The 25,079-nt window shown below is 51.0% G+C and overlaps 1 protein-coding gene across 1 annotated transcript; it reads left to right on the top strand.

The window, feature by feature from the left end:
• The first annotated feature begins 12,638 nt into the window (after positions 1 to 12,638).
• On the top strand, positions 12,639 to 14,074 carry NUPR1 (nuclear protein 1, transcriptional regulator). The gene is made up of 3 exons (XM_036280077.1): positions 12,639 to 12,945; positions 13,306 to 13,452; positions 13,781 to 14,074. The coding sequence occupies exons 1-2, from the start codon at positions 12,834 to 12,836 to the stop codon at positions 13,437 to 13,439; spliced, it is 246 nt and encodes an 81-aa protein (XP_036135970.1). The 5' UTR covers positions 12,639 to 12,833; the 3' UTR covers positions 13,440 to 13,452; positions 13,781 to 14,074.
• Positions 14,075 to 25,079: the final 11,005 nt, after the last annotated feature.

The following is a 25,079-nucleotide window of genomic DNA, read 5'->3' as shown; positions in this document are numbered from 1 at the left end:
CAAAAAGAAGACAAAGAACCCAGTTTAAAAAATGGGCAGAAGAACTAAATAGACACCTCTCCAAACAGGACATACAAATGGCTAAGAAACATATGAAGAAATGCTCATCATCACTAATCATCAAAGAGATGTAAATTAAAACAACAATGAGGGCCCTGGCCGGTTTGGCTCAGCGGTTAGAGCATCGGCCTGCGGTCCAGAGATTCCTGGGTTCGGTTCCCGCTAAGGGCACGTACTTCGGTTGCAGTTAGTCCCCGGCCCTGGTTGGTTGTGCGGGTGGCAGCCACTCGATGTGTCCCTTTCACGTCGATGTTTCTCTCTCTCTCTCTCCCTCTCTCTCCCTCCCACTCTATCTGTACAAAAAATGAAAAAATGTCCTCGGGTGAGGATAAAAAAACAAACAAACAAACAAAAAACCAATGAGGTATCACCTCACACCTGTCAGAATGGCCGCCATCAACAAATCATCAAACGACGAGTGTTGGCGAGGGTGTGGAGAAAAGGGGACCCTAGTACACTGCTGGTGGGAATGCAGACTGGTGCAGCCACTATGAAAAACAGTATGGTGTTACCTCTAAAAATTAAAAATTGAACTACCATTTGACCCAATGATCCCACTTCTAGGAATATATCCTAAGAAGCCTGAAACACCAATCAGAAAGAATATATGTACCCCCATGTTCACAGAAGCACTATTTATAATAGCTAAGATCTGGAAACAGCCCAAATATTCATCAGTAGACGAATGGATAAAAAAGCGGTGGTACATATACACAATGGAGTACTATGCAGCTGTAAGAAAGAAAGATTTCTTATCCTTTGAGACAACATGGAGGGACCTTAAAGTATTATCCTAAGCAAAACAAGCCAAACAGAGAAAGAAAAGTATCATATAATCTCACTTATTTGTGGAATATAATGAACATAACAGTCTGAAGAATGGGTTAGTCCCAGAGACATGGAAGTGGGGTACAGACTGACAATCCCTAGAAGAGGGGGTGGTGAGGGAGAGATAAACCACAGAACTTATATGCATTTATGTATGAACAAAGGTCATGGACAACAAAGCTGGGGACAGGGCAGGGAGGGAGGGGGAGGGGGAAATCAGTGGGGGGAAAAGGAGAAACATTTGTAACAAAAATAAATAAATTAATTTTTAAAAATTAAGTGCCAAGCAAAAAAAATAAAATAAAATAAAATTTAGTCTATTTTATTTATATTTTTAAGTTGTAAAAATATTGAATAGAAATATGCCTCTTATAATTTCTATCTGGACCCTTAATCTGTGTTTGGCACCAGACAGACCAAACCCATACTCTTCTACACAACACTCATTCAAATAATTGAATTCCCCCATTGTTGAATATATGGCAAAAACTGGTTGAGTTTCTTTTTTCTTTTCTTTTCTTTTTTTTTAATCCACACCTGAGGATGTTTTTACATTTATCTTCAGACAGCGTGTGTGTGGGGGAGAGAGAGAGAGAGAGAAACATTGATGTGAGAGAGACACATTGATTGGTTGCCTCCCATACTACTCCAACCGGAGCCGGAGACTAACCACAACAGAGGTATGTGCCCTTGGTCAGAATCAAACCCAGGACTCTTTGGTCCACAGGCTGATGCTTTAACCGCTGGGCCAAACCGGCCAGGGCCTGGTTGAGTTTCTTAATGCAAACCCAAAGGAAAAATTAACTTCTATAATGACATCACAATATGTGGAAAGTATAGGGACTATCCATCTGATGGTTTTGAATTTTGTGGTTAAATACTTTGAGAATTGACAGATTAGTCAGAGATTTAATAGCATTAATGACAAACTTTAAAATTTAGTGAGTCCAGCTGGTGTGGTTCAGTGGTTGAGCATTGATCCATGCACCAAGAGGTCGCCAGTTCAACTCCTGGTCAGGGCACATGCCCAGGTTGTGGGCCCAATCCCCAGTGGGGGGCATGCAGGAGGCAGCCAATCGCTGTTCTCTCTCATTGATGTTTCTATCTCTCTCTCCCTCTCACTTCCTCTCTCTCTGAAATTAATAAAGAAAAAAAAATGTTTTAATTTTAAATCTTAGTAAGTGAAAGTTCCTCACAGTATATTTTGCAAATATGATCAAAGTCTTTTCAGTACTAATCTGATGTTGTTTAACCACAGTGCATAAAGAATGAAGGTTTTGCGCTGGCTAGTTTGACTCAGTGGCTAGAGCGTCAGCCCACAGACCGAAGGGTCATGGGTTAGATTCTGGTCAAGGGCACACACTTGGATTGCAGGTTGGATCCCCAGCCCTGGTCGTGCAAGAGGCAACCAATTGATGTGTTGTTCTCACATCTCTCTCTTTCTCTTTCTCTCACTCACTTTCTCTCTCCCCTTCCTTCCCTTTCACTCTCTCTAAAAATCAATGGGAAAAATATCCTCCGGTAAAGATTAACAACAACGAAAAAGAAATTAATGATGTAATAGAGCACATTTGAAAGGAAGAGGTATTGTTGAACTATTAAAATTAATAATCACCCTGGCCAGTGTGGCTCAGTTGGTCGAGCATTGTCCCAGGATCGGTTCTGGATCAGGGCGCATGCCTGGGTTGTAGGCTCCGTACCCAGTGGGGAGTGTGCAGGAGGTAGGACATAGATGTTTCTTACATCGATGTTTCTTATCTCTCTCTCCCTGTCTCTCTAAAAACAAATTAATTAATAAAATAAAACAACCATAAATGTAAAACATGAAAACTGTAATTTGGTGAGTGAAAGAAATGTTAGCTGACTGAAGACTTGAAAACTGGAGGAGTACAGTGTGTAGCTGGTTATTGGGAAGGGGAGTAGTCCCTCTGCTGGCCCTTGTTGAGTTTTAGAAAAACAACCTATTATTTTTCTGGGAATAAAATTGTACTGGCATCCAAACTGTAGGAAATGAAATAAAATACACTCAATGCAGTGCCTCCAAAATCAAAATGACTGGCTTGCACTCTCCTCCTTCTGCTGGGATGTCTTCCCATGGTTATCAGAATACAGAGGGGGTAGGGGGGATTGAGGGGGTTCCTGGGTGGTAACTGAATGAAGGTGTCGATGTCCCGCTGCAGCCAGGTGGAGGATGCACAAAGGTGCCAATACCTTCCCCACCCCAGCGGTGACACCGCTGCTTGGAGTTTCAGGAGCGGTGGCCTGCTGCCAGCCTCGGGGGACAGGGTGATGGAGGGGAGCTCTGCTGGGGAGAACCTGGCAGTTCACCCGCTCCAACGTTCTGCCAGTTCACTTGCGGGTGCGCCCCCGGGTGGCACCCCAGGCACTGCGGAGGGGACAGGAGGGAGGGAGAAGGCTGGGGCGGGGGGGGGGGGTAACTTTCTCAGGCTGTGGTCTGGAGCTCCCAGATGATTTGGAGCCCACCCCCAGACTAGGTGCCACCGAGTTGGGAATTTCTAAGATGAAAAAGCCTTGCGAGGGTTATTCAAGATGGAAGGCCTTTATCCTCCTGGTCCCAGGAAATCCAGCTGGCCGCTGGGTGTGCGGGTGCTTGAGGGTGGGCGCCCAGTTGCTGCGAATGAGCCAGCGTCTGATCTGTTTCTGTGTCGTGTTTTGCAGCTGCTGGATTCGTGACTCGGTGAAGGACGATGCCCTGCCTCTAACATTCCGCACACCTCCCTGCACGCGCGGATCCCCGGAATCACCAACCCGCTGGCCCGCTGGGCCTTCTTCACCGCGCGGCGGCAGCCCCAGGCCCAGGGAAAGCCGTGCTCTCGGAGGCCCAGCCCGGGGCCAGGCTGCAGCGGGCGTGGCGCACCGGGCCACCGGGCCCGTCTGGCCGGCGAAGGCCGTGCTGTCAGGAGGACGCGTGTGCGGCGCTGCGTCCCCTCACGGTAAGCCGACCGCCTGTGCCACCTCTCCCCCTCGGCGGGACACCCTCGTTACAGCGGGCTCCTTGCGAGCGCGCCCCACGGCCCGGTGCCACCCAAGGTCTCCCGCTGGCAGCGGTGACTCCGATTCCCAGTGATTTTGAAAATCTGTGGTGCTGGGTGGGGAAAACATCAAAGCACAGAAATCAAACCCCCGCGGGCAGAAGTTCAGCTCAGCGGGAGACGCGGCTCCAGGGGTCAGCACCTCCGCGGGCCCTGGAGGAACGCGCGGCTGGACCGGAGCCTGCGCTGGGGTCGGCTCCGCACAGGACCAGCTCGGCTGCTCCCGGCCGCCGCACCCCGGCCGCAGGGCAGCGCGCGCAAGGCGTGTCCGAGCGGAACTACTCGAGAAGGGCAGGTACCACGTTTATTAAAGAAGTAAAACTATGGGAAGGCTCTCCCGCGGCCTGCGGGGGCGGGGAGGCGGGCCAGATAACACACCGCATGCAGTAAGTAGGTTTGGGAACTTGGGGAGACCGCCCGGCTACACCCGGTTGTCTATCACCCTCCCCGCTCGCTGGCAGAGCCCGTGTCTGCAACGGCGCCCTGACAGAGCAGAGACCTGATCCCTCACGCCCTTCTCACGCTGCCCCTCCTCCCGGATGGGGCAGGTTTAGGGAGGACCTGAAGCTGTGGACTGGGCGGTAAGGGCTCGCGGTCAGCCGGTCTGCGCCCCAGCTCCCCAGCACAGCCTGGGTGGCAATAAGCAGTCATCTCCGTGAGACAGGCCAGTAAGCCAGGCCAAGTGGAATAGGGAAACTGAGAAAGAGAGTTAAACAGCAGTTTGCAGCTACCTAGAAAATCTAGATACCAAGTAGTTTGCAACCATCTTGTAAAATCTATCTTCCCTAAACCAGGGACACTTCAGAGAAGTAAATGGTTTGCACTTCTTCCCAACCAGATGGTAAATAGTTTAGATCACTCCGCTCAGGGAGACAGACAGCAGAGATCCAATTAGTGTCATTTGCCAACAACACCCAAGGACAGATGAAGTTAAGAGAATAAATCTCCTTTTGGCCCTGGCCAGTGTGGCTCAGCCCTTAGAGCGTCAGCCAGTGGTCCAGAGAGATCTGAGTTCGGTTCCCGCTAAGGGCATGTGCCTTGGTTGCAGTTTGTCCCTGGCCCTGGTTGGCTTGTGCAGGAGGCTGCCACTCGATGAGTCCCTTTCACGTCGATGTTTCTCTCTCTCTCCCTCCCACTCTATCTGAACAAAAAAAAATGGAAAAATGTCCTATGGTGAGGATTAAAAAAAAAATCTCATTTTGGTACATCAGCATAAAGCTGATGAATGTTCTATTGAAACCATCCCCTAAGACCTCCCCTAAATGCCCAACCTTTAAAACCCCTTAAAACAAAGGTCCCAGGAGCATACCTGTGCCTCCCCCTCCCCTTCTTTCCCCACAGGCAGACATCTAAACTCTTAGGGTTTGCAACGAGTGCACCAATGGGCAGTAGCAGTTCATCCCAGACCAACCACCCCCCTCAACCTGTCCCCAAGGCCCCTTTTCTCTGACCTCTTTGTGAGCCAAAGCAAACCAGCCTAGGCTCATTTCCTAGCCCTTCCTTGTTTCATTGTCCCCAGCTTTAAGAAACGTCCTCTAAAGTTCGCCTAGAGTCTGTTGTGAAGATTTTCCTGCACAAGTCAAGAACCCACACACTCCCGGCTGGTCCTAGGCAGATCCACTCAGGGCCAAGTTCCCTTTCCGGTAACATCCAGCCCACCTCCTGGTTGGGTACCAGATAAGAGCGCTTAACCAGTTGCTTTTCTCCAACACCTTTGTCTTTCCAAGTGTTCACCAGGTCGCTAGAGCCCCTGGCGCAGGGGCGGCAGAGCTGCACAGGCACAGAGGACACCACCCTGGCTTCCTTCTGCGCATTTCTTTTCTGGCCCTGGCCTGCCTCCCCCAGACCCTCCGGGAACGCAGAGCATGGGGTGTGAGGGGGGTTAGGGCTCTCAGCAGGAGTGGCTGGTTCCTGGTGCCACGCCCTGCGGCTACCGGGCTGAGTTCGCTGAGGGCCTCCTGCGACTCTGAACGAATGCTCCAAGCTTGGGTCAGAATAGACCTGCCTCTGCGTCCACGCCCCCGCTCTTTGCCTGTTGCAGCGAAATACACTCCACTCCCACCCCCAACCCTTGGCCACTCACTCGCGGGAGGATGCGCTAAAACTCCAATCTGGGGCTGTGCTATAACATGTCCCTTCTATATCTGACCAAGGTGGCCAGACGGTGGGACAGCACCGAGTGTTACCGGTGGTGTTGGCGAGAAATTGGGCCTCAGTTCTTGAGTTGGCAGAGTTCAGAGCCAAGAACTCAAATTATAAAGTTTAGGAAGTTACAAATGTAGTAGAAATGAGCCAGTTGGGCTGCGTAGGCTCAGGAAACAAGTTACAGAAGCGAAAGAAGGGCCCTTGGAGTTTAGGAGAGGGGAAGGCAAAGGCAGTACGCCTGGGGGAACAGAGGGGACCCGAAAGCTGGAACTGCGCTGGGAGTACTCTGGGAGGGAGAGTGCTGGGTCCTTCCTCTTGAGGGCTTTTGTGGTTTTTTAAAATATATATATTTTTATTGATTTTTAGAGTCAGAGGTAGAGAGATGGAGAAAGAGATAGAAACATCCATGTGAGAGAAACATCGATCAGCTGCCTTCTGCACGCCCCCTATTGGGGATCGAGCCTGCAACTGGGGCTTGTGCCCGGACCTGGAATGGAACCCACGACCATGGGTTGATGCTCAACCACTGAGCCACACTGGCTGCAGTTTTTTGTTTGTTTGTTTGTTTGTTTGTTTGTTTCCTCTTGGTGGTTTTAAAGGCTGGGAGTTTAGGGGATGATCTCAATAGAATATTCATCAGCTTTATGCTGATCCACCTAAATGAGATTTACTCCCCTGACTTCATTGTCCTAGGTTTGGTTGGCACAAACAGCACTAATTGGATTTATCTAGTTTTGTTAAACTATTTACCCCCGGTTGGGGAGGAGAATTGTAAACCATTTACTCTTAAGTGTCCTTGTTTAGAGAAGATAGGATTTTGTGGTTTACTTAGCGTGGCTGTTTAACTCTGTTTCCCTATTCCACTTGTCCTGGCTTCTCAGCCTATCTCAGGAGGACCCTCCCTTCTCCACTCTGGAGTGCCCCTTGGGCAGCCCCTAAATTGAATTTCTTTAATCCGTCTAGCCTGGGCTTCCCCCAGCTGTGAGATGTCCCTTCTCCCAACCAACCTTGACCCCACTCCCACACTGCGGTGTCTCAAAGCCCAGGGAGCCTGGCCGGCATGGCTCGGTGGTTGAACGTTGACCCATGCACCAAGAGGTCGCCAGTTCAACTCCTGGTCAGGGCACATGCCCAGGTTGTGGACCCAATCCCAGAGGGGGGCATGCAGGAGGCGGTCAATCTATGTTCTCTCTCATCAATGTTTCTGTCTCCCCCTCTCCCTTCCTCTCTAAAATCAATAAAGGAAAAATATTTTTTGTTAAAAAAATGCCCAGGGAGAGTGCAGGACATGCACAGGGAAGACAGGTGGGGATTAAGGAGCACCAGAGGGTCACGGGAAGGAGCGGGAATGGAGCCATGGATTAGGATTCTGGAGGGTGGTCAGGACAGAGGGGTGGAGGGCACTTTGCTCCTCATAGCTCTTCAGATGTGCTCCAGCCCCAAGCTTGCCTGCAGCAACCTCAGCGTGCAAGGGCGTTCCCTGAGCCCAGAAAACCTTGAGGTTCCCAACTCAGCGGAGGCATCACCCTCTCTCCTACATGGAGGCTGTGGTTCTTCTGGCCTTTTCTTTTTTCTCTTAAGAGGATTATCTTTTCTAGTTCTTTTTTCACTTCCACTTATGTATGTATGTATGTATTTCCTCACCCGAGGACATTTCTCCATTTTTTGTTCAGATAGAGTGGGAAGAAGAGACAGGAAGAGAGAGAGAGAGAGAGAGAGAGAGAGAGAGAGAGAGAGAGAGAAACATTGATGTGAAAGGGACACATCGAGTGGCTGCCTCCCGCAGGGCCCGGGACAAACTGCAACCTGGAAATGTACCCTTAGCGGGAACCGAACCCGGGTCTCTCTGGACCACAGGCCGACGCTCTAACCGCTGAGCCAAACCGGCCAGGACTCAATTCCTATTTTACCTGCTTGGTGCATGCTCCCTTCCAGCCTCATACCTGGCCTGAGGAAAGAGGCTTTGGGGATCACTCAGCACTCTGTTCTGCTCTCTGCCACTAAGGGCTCCACTGCTTAGCAGAGGTTCCATGCAGGAGAAAAGTGGGGTGGCCCTGAGACAGGCTAGTAAGCCCGGACAGGTGGACTATGGAAACAGATAGTTAGATGGCCAAGCAGTTTACAACCATCTAGCAAATCCTATCTTTTATAACCAAGGACACTTAAGAATAAATGGTTTGCACTTCTCCCCGGCCAGAGGGTAAATAGCTTAAATCACCCTACTCAGGAAAATAGCAGAAATCCAATTAGTGCCATTTGCCAAGGATGGATGAATTTAAGGGAATAAATCTCATGTTGGCACATCAGCATAAAGTTGATAAATATTTTAATGAGATCCCCCCTAAGACCTCCCATAACTCCCAGCCTTTAAAAACCCTCAAAAGGAAGGTCTCAGCGTGTGCTCTCCCTCCCAGGAGCATGCCCTGGCCTTTCCCTCCCCCCCCCTCCCCCGACAGGCATGCATCTCTAAACTCTAAGGGACCCCAGGAGGCTTGCAACCAGGGAGCAATGGGCAGCAGCAGCTCTTCCCAGATTAACCCCCCGACCTGTGTCCCCAAGGCCCCCTTTTCTCTGACTTCTTCGTGAGCCAAAGCAGCCCAGCCTTGGCTCATTTGCCCACCTTGTCCCTCTCCTGTTGCTTCTTCTATCCTAGGCCCTTCCTTGTTTCTCTGTCCCCAGGTTTTTTTTTCTAATTATTTTTCTTTATTGATTTAGAGACAGGAAGTGAGAGGGAGAGAGATAGAAACATCGATGAGAGAGAACATCGATTGGCTACCTCTTGCATGCCACCCACTGGGGTTTGGGCCCACAACCTGGGCATGTGCCCTGACCAGGAATCAAATCGGCAAGCTTTTGGTGCATGGTTCGATGCTCAACCACTGAGCCACACCGGCTGGGCAACTGTCCCCAGCTTTAATAAACATCCTCTAAAATTCCCCTGGACCCACCCTAGCCAGTGTTTCCCAATGGTTAGAGTATCGGCCCACGGACTGAAGGGTCACGGGTTCGATTCCTGGTGAAAGGCACATACCTGGGTTGCTGGTTAGATCCCCGATTTTGGTCGGGGTTGTGCAGGAGGCAACAAATCAGTGTGTCTCTCTCACACTGATGCTTCTCTCTCTCTCTCTCTCTCAAAGAATAAATAAAGCTGAGGTAATTTAGTAAATTAATTTGTAACAGTGGCTGATCTCTTTCCCTTGGTGACTGGGGATTCACATAACCCTGAAGGTGTGTATATGAAGACAAGTCATCAAATGGGCAGGAATAGGCAGCTCGATTTGACAAAAATGTCCCAAATTAACCCTGGACCTTTTCTTTATAATGATATGTGGTCATTTCTCTGTTACTTTTGCCTTGACAGTGCATGAGAAGTGGGGCTCATTTGGTCTGAAAGAGACCCCGCAAAGGAGCTGGGACTTAAATGCAGACCCTACAGCGCCATAGCCCGTGCTCTAACCACTGTGCACACTGCTAAGTAAGGCATCTGACCTGGGGGCAGCTGGCCCTCTTCCTCCAGGTGCTGTCCAGCTACCTGATCGACAACATGGTAGGAGCACCCGTTGTCTACCCAATGTCGGAACCACAGGACCTGTCCAGGTGATGAGTTCCCCAAAGTCCCTTCTCTCCTGGCCACCCTCCCTCTGCCTCCCCCTCCCCCAGGGCCTGGCCTTCCCTCTTCCAGCCCCTGCAGGATCGCGCCAGGAAGGCCTTCCGCCCTGGCTCCGTACAGCACGGTCGCACTGACTCCACAGCGCTCTGTGGGACTAGGATTGACCTCTCTGTTCCCGCAGAGCAGAGCACCTGGAAGCTGGAAAAGCAGTCCGATCACAGCATAGCTTTATGTATTCAATTAGCCACTTATTAAGCACCGACTGTGTGCCAGGCACTGGGGATACATCAATGATAAGACAGATAAGATTCCTTCCCTCGTGAATAATAATGATAATGACAGCTAACATTTATTGAGCACTTACTATGTTTAGACCCTGTGCTAAGCCTTTATAAGAACTGGTCTTTTAATCCTCACAACAATCCCACTAGGTAGGTACTATTATTAATCTAATTTCCGAAGGACTGAGGCATGGAGAGGCTAAATAAGTTGTCTAAGGGCACACTGCCAACACGTGGTAGAACCGCGTCCGCCTGCAGAACTTGCTCCTTTAACTGCTAACTAAGACAAACCAAAGATTGCATCCTGGTGGGGACAAACTCTGAAGAAGTAAACAAATAAAAAAGATATTTTCATTAGTGGTAACTAACGCTACGAAGACAGTAACATAAAATCAGGGTGGTGGTAAAGGGTAACTGGGCACACCTGGACATCAATGCACGCTAAGTTGCCAAAGACCCTCCTCCCCCAGGGCACAGAGCTCACGGAGGGCTGGCATGTGTAGTTCTGTGTGTCCTCAGCACTCGGCCTGGCCCAAAGCAGGCACTGTTAGGGATGGGAAGAAGGGAGGAGGTGAGGGGAAGGGAGGGAGGGAGGGATCCTGGGCAGGTGCCTCCACACACACCTGCCAGTGTTTGGCCAGCTGTGCTGACTTAGAACAAACCCCAGAAGCCAGGTGGGCCGTGGGAAGGATCCTTCACCACTCACCAGCCGCCTAACCTTGAGCAAGTCACTCTCTGAGTCTCAGTTTTCCTTCTGGAAAGATTGGGGTTGGGGGTGGCAGGGTGGATGGCAGTACATCGCATGCGGGGCTCTGGACGAAGCCCTGTCTCACATTGGGTGCTGTTGCTATTCCTACTGTATAGGTGAGCAAACTCAGAAGTGAGCCCCAAGATTCACTAGTAACCAGGGTCCTGGTGGCAGAGGTGAATAAGTGAAGGACCACCCTTTAGGGGCAGCTCCAGAATTTGTGGGAGGTTCTTGGTCGTCACAAGGGACGCAGAATAGACAGTCGCACACAAAATTTGTCCCTTGTCCTGCACAACATTTGACTGTCCTGCTAGACATTCATGAAGCTAAAAAACTTACTTACAGTGACTGACCTGAGCCTAGAACCTACCCCATCCGATGTCATGATAGAGGGAATTATTTACTCTTGCACTGAGTGATCGAGTCCACCGCTTTGCAAGAACACCTATTTCTGAATTTTCTCCACCTTAATTTGTCTTGGTGTGTTATACGTTTCAATTAAGGTTATTTTCCTCTTTCTCTTGTCACTTGATCTGTTATTAGCCCAACTCTGTTTTTATTTAAGTGTGCTTCTGTGTTCACTTTCATTTCCTGGGTGTTAAAGAACTCACAAATCACCCAGATCTGGAAAACAAAAGCTGAACTGAATCCTGGCTCAGGCCAGGGGGAAATGCAAGCAGGCGTGCTGCGCTGTTAAACACGGGGCACGCCGGGTGTCGTGGGGCCGGGGACGACGGCGCGCGGGTAGCGCGGGTGGAACAGTGTCTCAGCAGGCTCACGGCCCAGTGGGCGTGTGAGCAGAGAATTAACGCCTGGCCTGGCTGAGAAGGGCCTGTCCTGCTGGAAACCGGAGTTGTTTTTTTAAAAGGTCTCCTCCCTTGCCCCAGACTAGGAGCTGGAGCTGGTGCAGAAACTGCAGCTGAAGCATGAGAGGCCGTGGCCTCTCTCTGGCGACTCGACCCGTACAGATCCCTCAGGCAAGAGTGGAAAATTCCACTTTCCCACATTTCGTAGCTGAACCCCCTCTTTAATTAATACTAAATCCCTACCAACATCTGCTTGTTTCAGCATGTCTTCTAGTTTGGTATATCCATATTTTGAAGTACATATTATTTTATTGTAAATTAATTTCCTTTTATGGCTCCTTTGTATCACAGTGACGGCATTGAACCAAACAGCGTGGAAACAGCGGGTGAGTGGGCACTGCCCGGTCCCGCTGCGAGGCCTCTCCCTCTGCGGTCCGTTCCATCCTCCACCGACTCTGCGAGGCAGCTCAATGACTATCATCCTCATTTCACAGAGGGGGAAACCAAGGCACAGAGAGGCAGAGTGACTTGTTTGGGATCACACAGGAAGCAGCGGATCCGGGGCTTGAGATCCGGCCCCAGAATCTGCACTCTTCACTACTCTGCCGGCCTCCCTCTCAGGGGGAGGAAAGTATCTAGGGATCCCCAGTTCAGGACGTTAAGGGGGCTTTCCAAGATGTTTCTTGGAAAAAAGGAGTGTTCAGTGTGGTAAGGGTGAGAACCAGTGACCTAGCATGTCGTATGTTGGTATCCTCTCCTCATATCCCTCATTCCATATTCTGCCACCACAGTCCTGCCTCTGAGCCACAGCTGGGGTGGGAGTGAGGGTCAGCTGTGTGACTACGACCCCAGTCCCACAAGGAGCACATGGCGGAGGGCAACAGATGGACAGGAAGGAGTGGGCCGAGTGAGGGCCTCAGGTCCCCGCTGGCCCTGTTCCCAAGGATCCTTTATGGCCAGCCCTTGCCTGTTTCTTGCTCCTCCCTGGGGGCAGGGAATCTCCTCTGTGGAAAACACCCAGCTGGGCGAGCCCCAGGGAGGGGGAGGAGGCAAAGGGGGCTGGGACTCACGAGACTGACTCCTCTCCCCCCTCATGACTGGTGTTTACCGGCCCGGCCGGGTTCTGGGAAAGGGCCAGATTGCATCAGACAGGGCTCCTGGGGCTGGGGCCAGACTGCAGGCTGAGGAAGAGACGTGGCTTTATAAATTGGATCCAGTGAACTGGGAGGTGCCAGGAAATCAGACACAAACTCAGCTTTAGAAGGTGACAGAGGCAGTGAGAGTGAGAGTAAGCCAGACACGATGGCCACCTTCCCCGGAGCAGCCGGCTCCTCCCAGCAGCCCCCAGGGCCGCAGGACGAAGACGCCAGCCTGGATGAGTACGACCTCTACGGCCTGGCCCATTCCCAGCTGGGTAAGGCCTGGCCCTGCCACTCTTACCCCACCAGCCCCCTGGAACTGGGACCTCCTTCTTGGGTCTCTCCCCAGCCCTCACCCTTTTCCAACCTGTCCTCTGGAGCCCTCATCCACTGAACTGTCATACTCAGCCCTGGGGCCTCACACACGCCTAAAATATTGGAAAAACATCAGATCACCTGGGAGCCCTCATTCCTCAGGTGGGGAAACAGGGACTGTGCCCCAAAGCTATGTGGTGACAACCATAGCCTCCTACTCCAACCCAAGCTCTTTCCACCGCTCTCCCAACCCTGCCTCTCCTTTGAGGCCATCATGCCTCCAGCCACCTCACTTCGGGTTCTTGCCTCGGTTCCCAAAGTGGGAGGCCGGAAAGGTCGCACCAAGAGAGAAGCTGCTGCCAACACCAACCGCCCCAGCCCTGGGGGGCACGAGAGGAAGCTGGTGACCAAGCTCCAGAACACAGAGCGGAAAAAGCGAGAGTCACGGCCCTGAGACAGAGCTGGAGGTAAGGATTCAGGGGCCCAGAGCCAGGGGAGGTCCCTCTGCCTCCACAGGACAGGACTGAATGTGGGCATTTGGGTGGGGAAGAGGAACGAAAGAACTGTTGTCTCAACATAGACTAAAACGAGGCATACATTTGACTGAGTTTCCCAGGGACCAGCGCAAAGGGGGAAATGCAGACCCTTTCCCGCTGGAGAGAAATCTGGTTTACAGAGAGGGAAACTGAGGCCCAGAGAGGGGAGGGTCTTTCTCTGGATGTACAGAACAAGTGAATAGAAATGGCAGAATTGCCCAGGCCTCTGTCCCTTCCACCAACTGCTTTCCTTTCCCAGATGAGGCCGGAGCATGCACCTCACACAGCAACGTTGGCAGGACCTCGGAAGAACCAGCACCTGGAGGCAGGATCCAAGCCTTCGTGCCCCCACCCCATCCCCAGGACTTACCCCACCTGACTGAGGCTCAGAGGGGCCCCCAAGGAAGCACCCTCAGCACAGAAAAAGGGCAAGATAGGGAGCAAGAGGCAGAGAATGGAGAGTCAAAGTCACAAGGGTACCCCCAAAAGAAAGATGCTGAAGAAACCGGAGCTCCCTGGGTGGCAGCGACAATAAAGTACAGCAGCTACTGTGTGTGCTTTTGTCCTTTGTGTGGTTCTGTTCCGTGTGTGTCTGCATGTTCGTGAACCAATGAGCGTCTTTGGTTAGTGTCTGTATTTGGTTATGGATCTTGGAGGAGGTATTTCTGACTTGGTAGGAGCCTGCAGAGGTGTGTGTGTGTTTGGGTTTTGTTGGCTATGCATGTGTTTGGGTGGATTTGGTTCCACGGTCTCTTCTGGGTGCAAGGGCATTCCTCTGCTTCTTCTTAATACTGCCCGTGACTCAAGCCCCTCCCCAGCTCCTCCCCATCTTCGGAATAACAATCTTGTTGATTATGTTGTATTCATAGAGAACCACCTTTTGGAGTGAATGTTATTTATTGGTGCCAAAATGGAGCAAACCGTGAGACTTAAAACATTAAGGGACTGGCCCCAAGTTCCTCAGGGCTCAAATTCGAGGATTCTTATGGTCCTCAAGTGAGGTGGGTCCCTTTGCTCTGGGGGACGCCAGCTCAGGGTTCTGGGAGGTGAGCTGGGGGAGGAAGATGCTTACCTGGAGTTCTCAGTCCGGGAACCAGGTTTGAGAATGTAGAGCAAATAAGAGGATGGAACTAAGTGGATACGTGAATTGAGATTCAAGTTTGGGCCTCTGTGATGAAGACTCTCAAACAAAAGGGAATCGAAAGTGTTCTCTCTGTCATATAACAGCTCTACAGGCAAGCACCCCTGGACCAAAAGGGCAACTCCACCATGTCAGGGATTCCCACTACTTTTAGCTCAGGGTTCTGCCACCCTCAAAACATGAGGCCCAAGCTACCGGCCCATGGAAAGAGAGCAGGAAAGAGCCAGGGGAGGCCACACCAACTCCCTTTTAAGGCCATAACCTAAAAGTAGAATGTATCACATCTGCTCAGAATTTAGTTACGTAGCCACACCCAACTGCAAGAGGTTTGGAAAACTCTGGTATTTAGATGCTTAGCCGCATGTTAGCCAAACTCGGGAAGAGCAGGGTTTTATTATTAAAGGAAACAGGAGAGAGTGAATACTGGGTAAAACTAGCAAGAAATGTTTTCCACAGACAGACTCAACATTAGTGTGGGGAGAAAACCCCTAGGTCTGTCCTGGGCAGAGGTCCTCTTCTCCTGTCCCCTCCACGGAAGCCCTGGCCTGCAGAACTTGGGAACCTATGTTCTTAGGGACCCAGGAATATGGACAGAGAATGAGATGCCTATTGGAGCAGTAACCGATGCACAGGACTAAGACCAGCTTGAACCTTAGGAAACTCTATCCAGTGGTCTCCCCTGAATCCTGCCTAGGAATAGTCACAGGATCTCTGACGGAGGACATTAAAAGGCACCCAGCCCAACCCCAGCTGCTCCTACTGGAGTCACTGGGCTTGGGATGGGGAACCTGCTGCCCTGGAGTTTCCCAATTCCTTCCCAGAGCGACTGAAACACGACTCTCCTGCCTGCCCCTGAACACCCTTCTGCTTCCCTGGTCCTTTCTGTCTGAGATGCCTTTAATCCCGCCCGCCCGTCCACAAGGCTCAGCTCAAATGCCTCCTTCCCTTCAAAGTCTTCCTGACTGGCCCTGTACCACCTGTGTCCTCACCTCCACCACAGCTGTCACCCTCTGAGTCACATGCATGCGAGCCTGTGCCTAGAATCTCACTGTCACTTGCCATATGGCTCCTTGAGATTTCCCTTCCAACCCTGCTTTCCACAAGTTACTCATTCATTCGATTAATGTGTATCAGATGCCTACTGTACTACCAGGACCTGGTTGAAGCCATGCACTACACGGAGGGACAAATGGGAGCCCAGTATGATTGGAACCAGATCTTAGGGCCACTTGTCAACTTGAACTCAGGAGGCAAATGGCAGGAGCAACATGGGGCAGTGACCTCTCAGGCCAGCACAGATCTGATAGGTCAGCTTCAAAAATCACAGCAACAGCCCTGGCAGGTGTGGCTCAGCTGGGCGTCGTCCTGTGCCCTGAGAAGTTGCTGGTTCAATTCGTGGTTGGGGCGCATGCCTGGATTGCTGGCTTGCTCCCCAGTGTGGGGCATGATCTGCTCTCCCATCAATGTTTCTCTCTCTCCCTCTCCCTTTCTCTCTCTAAAAATCAATAAAAATATTCTTGTTTAAATCATAGCAATAGCTTCCATGTACTGGGTGATTACTCTGTGATAGGCGTTTCATAAGCATTGTTTAATCCTTACAATAACCTTATACATGTACTATTATTGATCTCATTTTAAGGACTAGAAAACTGAGGTTCAGAGAAGTCAAGTAACTTGACCAATGTCACACAGCCAAAACCTGCAGAAGCTGGACTTTTCCCTTTATACTACATGCCTGAGAAGAACCATGAATAATGACAATGAGGAATCCTAGAAGCTAGTTAGTTTCTAGTCAATGACTCCTCTGAGCCTGTTTCCTCACCTGTTAAGTGGTGAGACTACCATCTCCTCTCTCTATGTCAAAGGAGAAAACAGGCACCCTGGCCAATTTGGCTCAGCAGTTAGAGTGTCGGCCCACAGACCGAAGGGTCGAGGGTCCAATTCTCAGTCTGGTACCTGAGCTGCAGTTTCAATCCCTGGCCCTGGTCAGAGTCATGTGGGAGGCAACCAATTGATGTGTCTCTCTCAGATCAATATTTCTCTTTGTCTCTTTTTCCCTCCCTCCCTACTACCCTCCCTCCCTTCCACTCTATCTAAGAATCATTGGGAAAAAATCCTTGGGTGAGGATTAACAAAAGAAGAAAGAAAAAAAAAGGGAAAACAAGCTGGGAAGTGCTGTGTCCCTTGCTGGCTGTGGCCACACCCTGGACACTGGGTGTTTTGACTTGCCAGAAAGCCCCACATGCCACCGCTGGCTCCTGGCCTCTAATTGGCCTTCCCTGGCCTCGCCCTTCCCTGGCACAGCCTATGCCTGGGAGGCCTTTAAGTGGGTGTTCCAGGAACCAGGCAGTTCTTGGAATGACAGAACATTTGGTCAGAAAGGATCCTGGGGTTCGATTCCCCACTCTTTCAAGGCGTGGGTCAGGAGCCAGGGATTGGCTTAAACTTATATGAAGCCCTGGCCGGTTTGGCTCAGCAGTTGGAGCGTCAGCCTGTGAACCAGAGAGACCCAGGTTCGGTTCCCGCTGAGGGCATGTGCCTCGGTTGCAGTTTGTCCCCGGCCCTGGTGAGGTCGTGTGGGTGGCAGCCACTCGATGTGTCTCTCTCACATCGATGTTTCTCTCTCTCTCTTCATCCCTCTCTCCCTCCCGCTCTATCTGAAGATACATGTAAAAATGTCCTCGGGTGAGGATAAAAATTTAATTAGTTAATTAATTTTTTAAAAACTTACATGAAGACTAGGGTCTCAGTAGGACAAGAGCCTGCTCCTGACTCCACCCCTCCTGAACTGCCCTGTTCTGTTCCACCCCCTTTTCCCACATCCCTTCTTTTTTATCTCCCAGTTGCATGTAATACCTGTATCCCAATTTCTTGGGTTCCTCCTGAGAACTGGAGAGATGACTGGCCTCCCTTCCCCCTCAGGGGCTTACGGAAATTTCCCCATCAGGTTGCCACGATCCCAAAGATTCTTAGCTCCTTGCAGAGAATCAAGAAACTTACTGTGGGGCTCTCATCTGCTTCACAGACACCCTGGTCCTCTCCTGACCACAGCTCTCTCAAAGCCAGCTCCCAGACGGCCAGTTTCAAAATTTCAGAGCCCTGACCCATGTGGCTCAGTTGGTTGCATGTCGTCCGGTGCACCAAAAGGTTGCTGGTTTGATTCCCAGTCAGGGCACATGCCCAGGTTATAGCCTCGATCCCTGGTAGGGGGTGTGCAGGAGGCGGCTGATCAATGTTCTGTCCTCACATCACTGTTTCTTTTCTTCCCTCTCCCTTCCTCTCTCTCTCAAAAAAAAAAAAAAAAAAAATCAATAAAAATATTTAAAAATTAAAATAAAATTTCAGAATTACCCAAGGCTGATTTTGAGCTAGCAGTCCTTGAGGAGGACACTGTTCACGGCACTAGCACGGCCCCGCCGCTGACGGTCCCCGCAGGCTTTCCCGGCCTCCTTGTTCCCGTGGCACGCTGAGATTCCTGCCCCAGGTGCACAGGAGGATGCCACTCTCCTTGTTCCCGTGGCACGCTGAGATTCCTGCCCCAGGTGCACAGGAGGATGCCACTCTCCTTGTTCCCGTGGCACGCTGAGATTCCTGCCCCAGGTGCACAGGAGGATGCCACTCTCCTTGTTCCCGTGGCACGCTGTGATTCCTGCCCCAGGTGCACAGGAGGATGCCACTCTCCTTGTTCCCGTGGCACGCTGAGATTCCTGCCCCAGGTGCACAGGAGGATGCCACTCTCCTTGTTCCCGTGGCACGCTGAGATTCCTGCCCCAGGTGCACAGGAGGATGCCACTCTGCTTGTTCCCGTGGCACGCTGAGATTCCTGCCCCAGGTGCACAGGAGGATGCCACTCTCCTTGTTCCCGTGGCACGCTGAGATTCCTGCCCCAGGTGCACAGGAGGATGCCACTCTCCTTGTTCCCGTGGCACGCTGAGATTCCTGTCCCAGGTGCACAGGAGGATGCCACTCTGCTTGTTCCCGTGGCACGCTGTGATTCCTGCCCCAGGTGCACAGGAGGATGCCACTCTGCTTGTTCCCGTGGCACGCTGAGATTCCTGCCCCAGGTGCACAGGAGGATGCCACTCTGCTTGTTCCCGTGGCACGCTGAGATTCCTGCCCCAGGTGCACAGGAGGATGCCACTCTGCTTGTTCCCGTGGCACGCTGTGATTCCTGCCCCAGGTGCACAGGAGGATGCCACTCTGCTTGTTCCCGTGGCACGCTGAGATTCCTGCCCCAGGTGCACAGGAGGATGCCACTCTGCTTGTTCCCGTGGCACGCTGTGATTCCTGCCCCAGGTGCACAGGAGGATGCCACTCTCCTTGTTCCCGTGGCACGCTGAGATTCCTGCCCCAGGTGCACAGGAGGATGCCACTCTCCTTGTTCCCGTGGCACGCTGAGATTCCTGCCCCAGGTGCACAGGAGGATGCCACTCTCCTTGTTCCCGTGGCACGCTGTGATTCCTGCCCCAGGTGCACAGGAGGATGCCACTCTGCTTGTTCCCGTGGCACGCTGAGATTCCTGCCCCAGGTGCACAGGAGGATGCCACTCTCCTTGTTCCCGTGGCACGCTGAGATTCCTGCCCCAGGTGCACAGGAGGATGCCACTCTCCTTGTTCCCGTGGCACGCTGAGATTCCTGCCCCAGGTGCACAAGAGGATGCCACTCTCCTTGTTCACGTGGCACGCTGTGATTCCTGCCCCAGGTGCACAGGAGGATGCCACTCTCCTTGTTCCCGTGGCACGCTGTGATTCCTGCCCCAGGTGCACAGGAGGATGCCACTCTGCTTGTTCCCGTGGCACGCTGAGATTCCTGCCCCAGGTGCACAGGAGGATGCCACTCTGCTTGGAATTCTAAAAATTACCTCTACCTCCTCATCTTTTGTTCTCGAATGTATTTAAAAAGGAAACTACATAACCACTAAAAATGGAAACCAACAATCGCTTGTCATAGTTAGAAGATAACTGTAAAGACCCCAGGCCGGGGTCATGCGAGAGGCAACCAGTTGATGTGTCTCTTTCACATCGACATTTCTCTCTCTCTCTCTCTCTCTTCCACTCTATCTAAAAGAATCAATGGAAAAATATCCTCAGGTGAGGATTCAAAACAAAAATGAAGAAGAAGAAAAAGATAACCATAAAGAAAAACACCTAACTACAACATTTTTTTTTTCCTTTATTGATTTTAGAGAGAGAGGAAAGAAGAGGGAGAGAGATAGAAACATGGATGAGAGAAAACATCGACTGGCCGCCTCCTGCATGCCCCCACTGGGGATCAGGCCACAACCTGGACATGTTCCCCGACTGGGAATCGAACCAGTGACGCCTTGGTGCGTGGGTCAACACTCAACCACTGAGCCATACCGGCCGTGCCTAACTATAACTTTTTATGTCCACCTGTGCACTACCTACCTTGACCTCATGTACGACGATCATAGGTGTTCGCGCTTGGAGAAGCACTGTTGTTCGTGAGCCAGACACTCTGTCCGGTGCTTTGCGAACATGGGAGAAAGCTTCACTGCACCCACGCAGAAGTTGAAGGAAATACTGATGCCTGGTCCCGCTCCCAGAGTGGCTGATTTTGTTGGTCCAGGGTACCGCTTGGGTACTGAGACTTTGAAATGAAGTTTAGGACCACTGGTGCTAGGCTTTTGTCTCAGATTGTATTTACCAGTGACGGTCACAGCAAGAGTTCCCATCCCACATGCTTTCCTTACAGTGTGGCTTTGACACGCTCCCACCAAACGAGAGGCAAGGAACTGTATCCTTCCTTTTGAACACAGTACGGCTGCCTTGACTGAGAAAGTGTGGCAAGTGGTGCTATCAGAACACAAGAAAATTGGTTTTTCAAGCACTTAACAGAGTATCTGAGCCAGAAAAAGAACTTAAAGAGGCAGCAGAGTAGCCACTAACAGCACAGAGTTTGGACTCAGACTCTGGGTTCAAGTCCCAACTCTTTTACTGTGTGACCTTGGACCAGTGACCTGACCTGACTATTATCACTCTGAATATTTACCAAAGCCCTCCAGGAGAGAAAAGACCTGGGTCATGCGCTCCTCGCTGTCACAGGGTGAGCCAGGAGTAGACCAGGTGTGTTGACACCCGCGCTCAAACCTTCTAGAGAGCTCTGTGCCTTCAGGAAGTGCCCGAGGGGTAAGCAAAGAAGTGAGAGAACTCCATTCCCGAACTCCTGTGCCAGCAGCAGCCTTGACAAGGGAGACCTCTCCCAGCGCTACACAGAGAACCCAGGTATCTTAGAAAGCAAGGTTTTCTTTGTTTTTCTGATTACAAAAGCAGTTGATGTTGTGGAATCAGAAGAGAACCCCAAACCTCTGGTCCAGTCCTCCTGACTGAACATGCCCTCCTTCCGACTTTGGCCAAACGCAAGTTATAAACTGAACGTTCGTTGGTAATCACCTCCCAGAATGCTCGCACCAGCTCTGCGACCTCCCTGAGGTCTCTGGGCTGGAGAGTTTTGTTTTAACTGAGGAAACCATCATTTATTCATTCAGCAAACCTCGGAGCCACAGAATATTCTAGCTCTTTCCTCCCGGATTACATCCTGGTGCGCAGACAAGATGAGTGACGAGTATGAGTGAGCAAAGGCCAGTGAGGCCCCTGCAGCCTGTGCGGTTTGAAACGCCTGGGTAAGGGAAGACTCACTGAGAAGGTGATTCGTGATGATATTCTCGTTATTCTCCTAACAGCACTTGTTAATTATTGTCTGGGGGTAGGGGAGGCGACCCCTGGCACCTGAGAAACCCCAGGCAACGAGAGGAGCTGGAGGCTGAGTGACCACAGGCAGAGTGGGTTAGGGCTGTGGGGCGGGGCAGGGACGCCTGTGTGCCCTGTGTTCTGCACAGGCCGCGCCCCCCGCCCCCAGCTGCTGCCCTGCTCCTGAACAGATGCCCCACGCTTGGGCACTCCTGCGGTTGTCCTGTGGGAAGGCCTCTCTGTCACCACCTTCCTAGTATGGTTCCCTACTGCCCACTTGACACGGTTCCTATTCTTGAGTGTGGCATTCCGGCACCTCAACCACCTGCCCCCGTAGTCTAAGTGCCTTTGGGCCCCCTTCCTCAGGGCTGGCGCCTGGCCCTCAGCAGGTGCACAATAAATATTCATGAGTGAATGTGTCAGGCCCCACCATCCTTTTTGCTGGGACTTGTCTGCTCTCATCCCCACCTGTCAGAATTCCACTGATTCTGAATAATAATCCTGTTTATCCTGGCCGGTGTGGCTCAGTGGTTGAGCGTCAACCCATGCACCAAGAGGTCACGGGTTCAATTCCGGTCAGGGCACGTGCCCAGGTTGTGGGCCTCATCCCCAGTGGGCAGCATGCAGGGGGTGGCCAATCGATGTTCTCTCTCATCAATGTTTCTATCTCTCTCTCCCTCTACCTTCCTCTCTCTCTAAAAATCAACAAAGAAAAAAAAAATCTTTTAAAGAATAGTAACCCTGTTTATATAGTGTTGCCTTTATGGAGTTTCCCTATCTGGTCAGCCAGCAGATTTGACCCTCTCAATAACCTCATCAAGCAAACAGAGTCGTTATCCCCATTTTACAGATACCAGAACTGAGGCTTGAAAGGGAAACGACTTGCTAGGAGCCAGGTAGCTGTTAGAAGCTCCGCTGGAGCTGGAGCCTCGGAGCAGGTCCAGCCAGACTCTCACAGAAAGCTTCCCGGTTCCTCACAGGCGGGCCCTGTCTTCCCGCTGAGCTCCAGGCCCCTCAGCACCTCCTGCTGCAGTCCAGCCTATTTTAGGGCTGGCTGCTTCCTCTGTGAATTTAAAGGAAGGGAAGGGGAATCCATATAAGTTTTCTGCTTCTAACTGAGTTGGCTGGACCCCTCTGCTCGCTCCTCCAGGACCAGGTGGACAGTTGCAGTCTGTTTCTCAGACCAGCAAAGATAGCGCTGAGGGAGGGCGTGGAGGCCTTGGTGAGCAGGGGTCCTGGCGAGCAGGGCCAGTCCACCCACAAGGCCTGTCATCTGCAGAGGTGATTATGAGACGAGATGGGGGCCAAGGAGGTGGATGGGGGAGCTGACCTCTGCCCCAGCTCCTGCTCCTGTGGTGAGATCCCTGCTTCTTCTGTCCCTTTGCTCCTGAGAAAACTCGGAATGCATCGCCCTAGTCCTAGACAGGCGAGCGATTCTGGAACTGGGGCGAATGGCCGTGGGATTCTCGGTAGGGGAATGTTTGGGGGCTGGAGACTTCTTGGGCCCCACCCTCTCTGACTCGCCCTTCTCCTCTCCTCTGCCCCTCACTGTGTTTCTATTTCCTGCATTCTTCTTTTTTATTTTTATTTTCTGTTGATTGAGAGAAAGAGAGAAAATGTGCCCTGACTGGGGATCAAACCCCAAACCTTGGCATATCGGGAAGATTCTCTAACTAGCTGAGCTACCCAGCCAGGGCTGTTTCCTGCATTCTTCTGATTTGTGCTGCTCACTGTATCCTTCCTTGAAAGACACTGGACCCTGAGTTGGGAGCAGGGCAAGCAGGGCCTGTCACACTTTCAGTGACTGCAGCAGAGCTCGTGGCTTTAGCAAGAACCTGCAGGCCGTTTGAACAGGGCGGGGGTTGAGAGGGAGAGGGAGAAAAACATCTATCTATAGGCTGCCTCGAGACTGGGAATCAAACTGGTGACCTCTTGGTGCACCAGAGGACGCTCAGTCAACTGAGCCATACTGGCCAGAGTGCTGCCCCTTCCGTTCTGGGCCGGGATTCTGTTTTCTGGCCCCTCGATTCCTTTGTTCATTCATTAGAGGGGATATGACTAGTGGTGAAGAGTGTGGACTCTTGGAACTATAGTTGATTTCACTGTATTATATAGTAATCCAAATTTGCTAAGACAGTAGAACTTAAATGTTCTCACAAAAAAGTAAATAAGTATATGAGGTGATGGATGTGTTAACTAACTCAATTAGGGGAATCTTTTTTAATGTATGTATATATCAGATCATCACATTGTCCACTCTAAATAACTTATCATTTTTTTTATTTATTTATTTTTATTATTATTATTATTATTTTTTATCCTCACCCGAGGACATTTTTCCATTTTTTGTTCAGGTAGAGTGGGAGGGAGAGAGAGAGAGAGAGAAACATCGACGTGAAAGGGACACATCGAGTGGCTGCCACCCACACAACCAACCAGGGCTGGGGACAAACTGCAACTGAGGTACATGGCCTTAGTGGGAACTGAACCCGGATCTCTCTGGACCGCAGGCTGACGCTCTAACCGCTCAGCCAAACTGGCCAGGGCAAATAAATAACTTATCATTTTATTTATCAATTGCATCTCAATAAAGTTCGGGGGGTAGAGACTATGGATTCTCAAGTCATATTGTTTTAGCTCAAATTTCAGTTCCACTATTGTAGTTTAAGCTCAGTTTCCTCATCTGTACAATGGGTTGTTTTGAGGGTTACATGAGTGTATGCATGTAAAGCTGTAGAACAGTGTCTGGCATACAGAGAAGGCTCAGTGAATGCTAACTTCTATCCTAGGCAGTATAGTATAGTGGTTAAGAAAACCAGATGTCCTGGGTTCAGATCCCAAAGCTGCCACTTACTAACTCTGTGACATTGGGCACAAAGCCTTAACCTCTCTGGGCCTCAGTGGTCTCTTTTGTATAAAATACCCACAACATGGGCTTAAATGAGCCAATTGCTGAAAAGTGCTGGGCACATATAAGCATTTGATTAAATTTTAGTTATAATTTTCATTTTATTCCATTCACATAAGGTCCGTGAAGGGAGAACTTTCTGTTGGCTTCACGCACTGCCTCAGCTCCTATGCCTACATTGCCTGGGACACACCGTGTCGATGTGGACCAGGCATCCACTCTGCTGTCACCCTGTTCTTTCCATATGAAGTGCTCTCTCCACGGGCTTCTCTCTACTATATGACACTGCCTGACTTTATCACGATCCTTAAAATCCAGTGTGATTTTTGATATTAGAAATCAATTGTGAAGGTAGATCAAAGCAGAGAGGGGGTTGGGGGGAGAGAGGGATAATGATACCTCTGGCAGAAACACAACTCAACGTAGCTTAAGCAAAGAAGAAGATTGGTTCGTGAAACTGAACATTTCAGAATAAACTGCTTCCGGAATAGTTGGATCCAGGAGCTCAAAGCAAATAATGGAGATTCTTGTCTCTCTCACTAGCTCCCAGCCCTACTTTCTGCCACGCGTCGGCTCCCGTCTGAGACAGGGTCTTCCTTCAGGCAGCTTCAGGTTCACATCCTACCAGCCTAATAATCCCTACGGAGAGAAGCCTCTTCCCTGGCAGCAAGTCCAGGGGCTGACTCTCCGTGTGCCCCGTACCCACCCTGGAACCATTTTCTGCAGCAAGGGGCTGGCTGGGCCTGGGTCATGTGCCCACAGCACGGTGTCAGCCTCCGAGAGATGGATAATTCCCCAA

Source organism: Molossus molossus, unplaced genomic scaffold (genome assembly GCF_014108415.1).
Source record: "Molossus molossus isolate mMolMol1 unplaced genomic scaffold, mMolMol1.p scaffold_m16_p_3, whole genome shotgun sequence".
In the NCBI taxonomy this organism is placed as follows: Eukaryota; Metazoa; Chordata; class Mammalia; order Chiroptera; family Molossidae; genus Molossus; species Molossus molossus.
The sequence above is the reverse complement of the archived record's forward strand: the minus strand, read 5'-3'. Positions and strand labels throughout refer to the sequence as shown.